General features: G+C 44.2%; 1 protein-coding gene across 1 annotated transcript; it reads left to right on the top strand.

Annotated features, from left to right (window-relative positions):
• Positions 1-376: 376 nt before the first annotated feature.
• LOC143296246 (uncharacterized) lies at positions 377-7612 on the top strand. The gene is made up of 3 exons (XM_076608082.1): positions 377-545; positions 1029-1144; positions 7330-7612. Exons 1-3 carry the CDS (start codon positions 377-379, stop codon positions 7468-7470), a joined length of 426 nt encoding a protein of 141 aa, XP_076464197.1. The 3' UTR covers positions 7471-7612.
• Positions 7613-7929: the final 317 nt, after the last annotated feature.

Below are 7929 nucleotides of genomic sequence, written 5' to 3'. Positions count from 1 at the left end.
GAAAAACATGTGGGTAAGATACTATTACATTCAGAGTGTAACAACTCTGTGTGTGTTGCGTGTGTGCCCGTTCGTGTGCATGTTTCGTTTTGTGTGTGCGCACGCGCGCACACGCGCGCGTGCGCCTGCGTGTTGAGCGCGCACGCGCGTGTGCGTATGTGTACGTTTCAATCATTTCAATATATACAAACAAGATTAGTAAAATTTGTTTATGAATGCTGTCCCAATTCATAGTTTAATTATTATCTATTTACCTATGTACTTGAGTCTTATAAACCTTAAGGTTTCATGACATTTAAATCTTTATACAATTCTGTTCTATTCGATTCGATTCTGTTCACACACACACACACACACACACAACAGCCAGGCCGTGATGGATCTCAGCCTGCCTCCTGATGCCGTCCTCACCGTGCCTCCCATACCCGCGGAGACGGGACCTCATTTCTTTGCCCGTTTTGGCATCGACGCTGGTCCCTTGCAAACCTTACCCAACATCACCGGTCTGCCTGTCACTTATGTGGACCGAACCTGGGACCCACAAGGTGAGACAGCACTGACTTTGATCCCACACTTGCAAGACCTTTTTCCCGGTCCACTTTACCTTGAGTGGTGGACAGGACCTAGTCATTAGTCAATAAACCGAGGTCCCATGTGCAGCATTCACACAGCGCACGTCAAAAGCACCTAAAGGCAGCTGTCAGTCAATTATACCATGCAGGCATCCTGTTTGTACAAATGACTCTGTCTTTCTGAAGTGCTTAGTTTATTCTCTGAATAAGCATTGGCCATGTGTAAGTCGCAATGTTGATGGTACCCCTGTCTCTGTGATTCAGGAACTATTTTGATTGATCCCAGAGCTATTTTGACTCATTTCAAACGTATCCATGTTTATGTGATCCAGGAGCTATTCTAACCAATTTTGAATATATCCTTTCTGTTCTGTTTTATCTTATCATATTCCATTCTGTTCCATCAATTCATATATCCATCCATTCGTTCATCCATGTATCATTGTGTCCGTCAAGGCCTGAACGAGGTACAGTTCGGGGCGCTGTTGCAATCCCAAGTTGAGCAGGTGATTGCCAAGCAGGGTTCATCCAGGCGGCCTTTTTTCGTGCCTCTTGCCACCTTTCCCTTCCGGGTAAATCAGAAAACATACATTTCTATGTTGCAGATGTGTTTATGTATGCATGTATGTATGCATGTATGTCGTTCTTTTGCTCAACGTCTGTCCACATTTCTTTTGAAAGAACATCCACCACCTCTCCAAACCTACCCAGCATGACCTAAACACTCCTTTTCCTTTTCCTCTCTTCTTACATTAAAGTCGGTTAGAATCATGGCATGTTGGTTTCCGGGCGTATGGATGGACGATAGCCACTGGAGGGCATGTGTCGCAGCTTCAACTTCCATCGTTAGGCTGGAGGTTGTGACTTTGTAGGCAGCATTCTCTTCCCAAATTGTTTTCCCATTTTGTTTCGCAGTGAATCCCCAACCAGACTGGTCTTTGGTGACTGAGCCATCTGTGTATATGATGATGTCCTCTTCTTTACTGTTTTCTTCTATGAGTAGCTTCACTTCCGCATCAGTTTTGCCCTCTGGCCATTCCCGACAATGTATTCCTAGAGTGGGTGAAATGACTGTGTTGAATACATGGTTGAGGTTTTTGGGGGTTTTCTCCCATTCTTTTGTTTCTTTCAGGTCTTGTAGTCGGCATACTAGCTGGATTGTGTCTTCTCCTTGTCCCATCCATGATCTTCCTCGTCCTAGACGGCTGCCTTTTGGTTCTTTGACTGCGTCATGCAGTGGGTTTTGAGGGTTTTCTAATGCTTTGAAGTAGGTCTTGACCTGTTCTAACTTGTTTCTGGCCTGCACTGAAGGAAGGTCAAGCAGGTATCGCATGGTTTCTGTGGGCGTGTCTTTTGTTGTTCCAAGGATCAGCCTCATAGCTTCATTTTGTACTCTTTCTAATTTTAGGAGGTTGCTTTGAGACGGTGTTGTTAGCCCAAGTCCGTAGTCGATCACACTGAGGACGAGTGATTGGTATAGCAGGAAGAGGTGGCGTTGTTCAATTCCTTTGGTTGCCATTGCTTTTAAGACTGAAAGGCCCTTTTTGCATTTGAGAACAGTATTTTCCGTATGTTTTCTGAAGGTCAGCATCCTGTCGAAGTGTATTCCTAGGTAGCGTAGGCATTCAGTTTTCTCGATTTGAATCCCATCGAATGACACAGAAGGTGGTGATTTGCTCGCGGTTTTGTTGTTGAGGGTGCACAGCAACGTTTGGGCTTTCGATGGATTGATGGAAGATCCTGTGTCTTTGCACCATTGAGCAATATTGTTTAGTTGTTTCTGGACGGCTTTAGTTCTCTCCTGAGCATCTTTCGAAGTTTTGAAGACCAGGCCATCATCCGCAAGGGTAAGCACCCGAGCAATTCCATTGTTGTTTAAGTCTGCAAGGCCCTTCGTGTAGACATTGTAGAGGACAGGAGAGAGTGGAGACCCTTGTGGCAGTCCCATGGATAGTTTAGAAGGTGCAGACATCCAATCTCCGAGGCGTAGGACGACGGTTCTTTCCTGAAGCGCTGCTGCTATCCATCTTGTCAGTGTCAAACTTACTCCATAACTTAGTAGCAGCTCCATGAGGTGCGCAAACTGGACTTTATTGTAGGCATCTTCAAGGTCAATTGCTACTGCTAGTATATGCATGCCTACACTGTGGGAGCAACAGGATATTGGAACGTATACATATATATATATGTATATATATATATATATCTTTGTATATATATATCTGTATATATGTGTGTGGGGTTGGGGGTGGGAGATATGGGCGTATGTGTGTGTGCTTGTACAAGTAAGTGTTCATCTCTGTGAGTGTGTGTTTGTGTGTGTGTATGTGTGTGTGTGTGTGTGTGTGTGTGTCGTGGAAGCTGCGATACGTAGACTAGAAATGAGTGTGTGGAGGAGGGGGGTAGAGGAGGTGCAAGGTAATGTGTGTGTGTGTGTGTGTGTGTGTGTGTTGGAGCTCATGTACGTTTATATGTATTTGACTGTGCTTTCATATCTGTGAAACTGCATGTTTGGTGCATTTCTGTTGTGCATGTGTGGGTGTGTGTGTGAATGTGTGTCTTCATGTTTTACATTTATTCGCTTATTTATCACCATTGTTGTCTTTTTTTTTTTCTTTTTTTTTAATCATTTTATAAGTATTACTATTATTATCAGTACTACCTTTCTCTATATTATAATTATTATTCATTTATTTATTTATTTATGTAAGCTTATCTATTATTTATTCCCCCGTTGTTTTTTGGGTTGTTTTTTTTTGTTTTGTTTTGTTTTGTTGTTTTTTTCTCAAGGCCTGACTAAGCGCGTTGGGTTACGCTGCTGGTCAGGCATCTGCTTGGCAGATGTGGTGTAGCGTATATGGTTTGTCCGAACGCAGTGACGCCTCCTTGAGCAACTGAAACTGAAACTGAAAACTTACATTAAAGGAGATGGAAAATACAGAAAACATACAGAAAATAACGACAATCTAAGTAATGATCTGGTAAAATTTCAACAGAAATAAATAAACAAGAACAACTGGGGTTTGGAGGAATAACCCCCCTGCTCTGAAACCGTCAAAACTGAAAAGAAAAAGGGGGAGGACACGCATTTTCACACATGCTCACAACAGTTTTCCCTGTTTGAACAGGAAGCCAATTTCCTGGCGCGGCATGGCTGAAATCTAAATCAGTGCAAAGGTGTCAATGAGAAGAAGCCAATGCTCACCCACTACCTAAATATACACTATATATAAGGAACAACAACATTCAAAGTAGGATACCTTTTTGTTACCCTGAGCATGATTATGTTACAACACTATACGGAAGCAAAACCGTTTTTAGAGACTATAATAAACTAGTGATAGATACCCGCTCGGACCCTGGCATAACATAGTTGAGGAAAATAGATTGTCAAACGTATTAACCCCCAAACAAATTCAAGATATTATTCACTGTCAATCATATTAATGAAACCGAAACACCATCTGTAAACACTGGCATGAAAACTAATTCCAAACGAAAAGAAGGAAGGGAAGGGCTAGAAAGGAAATTGTTCTGGAACATCAGCTGCAGTCAATATAATAAATCTAAAAGAAAATGTTATAAACACTACATTATTTGCGAGTGGCAGTGGACTAACCTCAACAGCTTCTGAACAACACCAAGACTGAGGACCAATCAGTTGCCATAACTTAGCCCCCTTGTCCAAGGGACGCTTGGACACTGGTCAGCAGATATTTGACCACAGTGGTGCAACACGAGATGTTGCCGAAATACAGGAACGAACCCGTTACCTGAGGTTCTGAGGCCATGAACCTCTCTTCTCTCAGTGTTAGGATGTGAGTGATCTGTTGCTGTTTGCGGGTGTATGAAGAAATCTCCATCCAGCTTCACTCACATGCCAAGTATGCCCACTGTCCATCACGATCACATTTCCAAAAAAGACTGCCAGAGAAAGAAGAACCAAGCAACTCGTACAGAAGAGGTTGCGTGAGATGAAGAACACCTGGTGGGAGAGAAAGTCTGAAGAGCTTCAGTCCACTGCTGATGCTCACGACATGAAGACCTTCCATGCTGGTCTCCGAGCTGTGTGTGGACCGAAAGTCACAGGATCAACCCCTGTCCGAGCCTTGGACCAGACCACCCTCCTGACAGACAAGAAAGACATCCTTGCCCGCTGGGCACAGCACTTCAACACCCTCCTCAACAGGGACTCGTCCGTATCTGACGAGGTAATTGCAGCCCTCCCACAGCTACCAGTCAATGACTCGCTAGCTGCCCCTCCCACCAAGGCCGAGACCCAGAAGGCCCTGAAGCTGACAACGTTAGGAAAAGCACCAGGAGCGGATGGAATCCAGACTGACATCTACAAGTATGGAGGCGAGGTGCTGACAGACAAGATGACCGCCCTGTTCCAGTCTATCTGGGAGAGATGGGAGGTCCCCCAGGATTTCAAGGATGCTTCAATTGTTCACATTTACAAACGGAAGCAAGACAAAATATCCTGTGATAACCACCTCTGCATCGCTGGCAAGATCTTCACCAGATATATTGACCAGATGTACGCCAGATGCAAGAGAAGTGCCGTGAGCAGAACAAGGAGCTCCACATGGTCTTTGTAGGCCTTTGACATAGTCAACCGCCGTGGTCTGCGGAAGACCCTCCTAAAGTTCGGCTGCCCAGAGAGCCTAATCCAGCTGATTGTGTCATTCCACGATGGCATGCAGGTGAGAAAACAGGAAAATACTGACATGTCAGATCCACTGCCTGTGGTAAATGGAGTGAAGCAGGGCTGCGTCCTGGCACCCACACTGTTCTGCATTCTCTTCTCTGCCATGCTGATTGACGCCTTCCAAGACTGTGACCGGGGCATCTACATTCAGTTTCGCACAGATGGCAAACTTTTCAACTTGCGGCGACTCCACGCCACGTCCAGGGTGTTTGAGGCACTGATGACTCCTCGCTTGCTGCACACACCCATGAGGGCATGCAGTTCATTATAGACAGGTTCTCTACCTCCTGCAGGCGCTTTGGACTCACCATCAGCCTCAGCAAGACCGAGTCCATGTACCAACCAGCTAGCTCACAGAACGCCAGTGCCTCCTCCCCACCTGCGATCAAGATCAATGACACAGAGATTAAGTCAGTCGACAAGTTTTGCTACCTGGGCAGCACCCTATGCAGCAACGGAGCCCTTGATGCAGAAGTGACGCTGCGCATCGCCAAGGTCAGCTCCGCCTTTGGCAGACTCAACAACAAAATCAAAACCTACAGGGCTGTTGTGCTGACCACCTTGTTGTACTGGTGTGAGACATAGACGACGTATCCCCGTCACATTCAACAACTTGAGCAGTTTCACCAGAGATGCCTACGAAAAATCTTCGGCATAAAGTGGCAAGCCAGGTCCTAGAGAGGAGCGGCCTGCCGAGCATCGAAAGCCTGCTGATCCAGAGCCAGCTACGCTGGACAGGACACGTTGTCCGCATGACAGACATCAGGATCCCGAAGATGCTTTTGTATGGCCAGCTGAAGGAAGGCCACTGCAAACATGGAAGACCCTGCAAGCGCTTCAAGGACACCTTGAAGACAAACCTCAAAGCCTGTGACATAGACATCGCTTCGTGGGAAACTGATGTCCTTGACCGCTCTCGCTGGAGGATGCTGTGCTCTAGTGGCATAAAGACGTTCGAAAACAAGAGAACGCTGGCCATTAAGGAGAAGCGTGAGCGAAGGAAGCAGGGCTCAACTTCTGGAGACGTTTTCCCTTGCAACACCTTTGGGAAGTGCTGCGCATCCAGAATCGGCCTCTTCTCCCATATGAGGACACACACCGACAGATAAGCCTGCCTGCCTACTCATCCATCGGTCCGACTGGAGACTCCATCATGTGTGTGTATGCATTTCCCCAATCCATTTTTCGTCATCCCTTCCATACAAGTTCAACTACTTGTTATGACTATTCTTCAATTATCTTTCGCTTTTTCGATTTTCTTTTCTGTTTTTGTTGTTGTTGGTGGTGGTGGTTTTTTGTTATTGTCGTTGTTGTTTGGTTGGTTGGTTGGTTGTTTTTGGTTTTTTTGGATTTTTTGGGGTGGGTGGGTGGGGGGTGGGGTGGGGGTTGTTGTTGTTGTTTTGTTTTTGTTTTCGTTTTTCGATTTTTGTCTTCATTGTCTTTTTTGGAGTTAACGTCTGCCGTTCAGTTGTTAATTTGCGTGTACGTGTGTGTGTGTGTGTGTGTGTGTGTGTGTGTGTGTTTATCTTATCTCCTTTTGCTAATTAAAAAAAAGTATCTCACAGCATGCATGAAACTGTAAAATACCAATGTTCTTGCTGTGATAAAAAGCCAGCACAAATACAACTGACTACCGCTCTCAACACCAGCAAAAATAACAAGTACAAGAAGAAGAAACAATGGCAAGAACTCGTGTTTATAACAGATAAAGATGGCTGATATAATGACCATGGTGACTGTGATCACCTGCATGAGGTTGATGATGATTTTCGTAATGACTGACGATAATGACCACGCCAAAAACAATGACAACATACATTCATTCCACAATGTGGGTGCACTCGACCAAAGGACGGCAGCCAGACGTTCATATGGAAATCAGTTTTCACCGAAACAAATCACTACACTACACTGCACTGCACTATACTGCACTACACTACACCCCACCACACTACACTATGATAAACTACACTACACTACATCACACCACACTACACAAGTACACCACACTACACTACACTAAAATGTTTCGTCTTTTCTCCACAGATGATGTTCTTCTGGGCTATTGATGACTGTGAGGCGGCCGGGGACCTTACCTTTTTGTCTGACAGTCTCGGGGGACCCTCTGGCATCAAGAGCACTGTTATGAAACTGTTCCTGATTTGCTCAAACGCAGAGCAAATCTGAATCAAAAACAACATATTCAAAAAGGGATAAAAACATCCAACGAAGAAACAAACAAAACAAAACACACACAAAAAAATACATTGCTTCGAAAAGTTTTATTGTACATGATGTGACAAACCTTTTTCTTTTTTAAAAAACAAAAGTTCAGCATGACATATAGTGTATCTCTCTCTCTCTCTCTCTCTCTCTCTATATATATATATATATATATATATGTGTGTGTGTGTGTGTGTGTGTGTGTGTGTGTGTAGATATATAAATATATCAAAACAAGATAGATATATATATATATATATATATATATATATATATATACATACATACACATTGATAATTTTGTATTCTCACATATACATACACATATAAATGCACACATCCATCATGAACAATATTAATCCTTTTTACCCTCCATTATTGGGTCGGGTTTGGTTGGGGGTTTTTTGGTCTTTTTTCTCTTTT

The sequence above is a fragment of the Babylonia areolata genome, chromosome 21 (genome assembly GCF_041734735.1).
Source record: "Babylonia areolata isolate BAREFJ2019XMU chromosome 21, ASM4173473v1, whole genome shotgun sequence".
NCBI lineage: Eukaryota > Metazoa > Mollusca > Gastropoda > Neogastropoda > Buccinidae > Babylonia > Babylonia areolata.
This window is presented reverse-complemented; position numbering and strand designations above follow the sequence as displayed.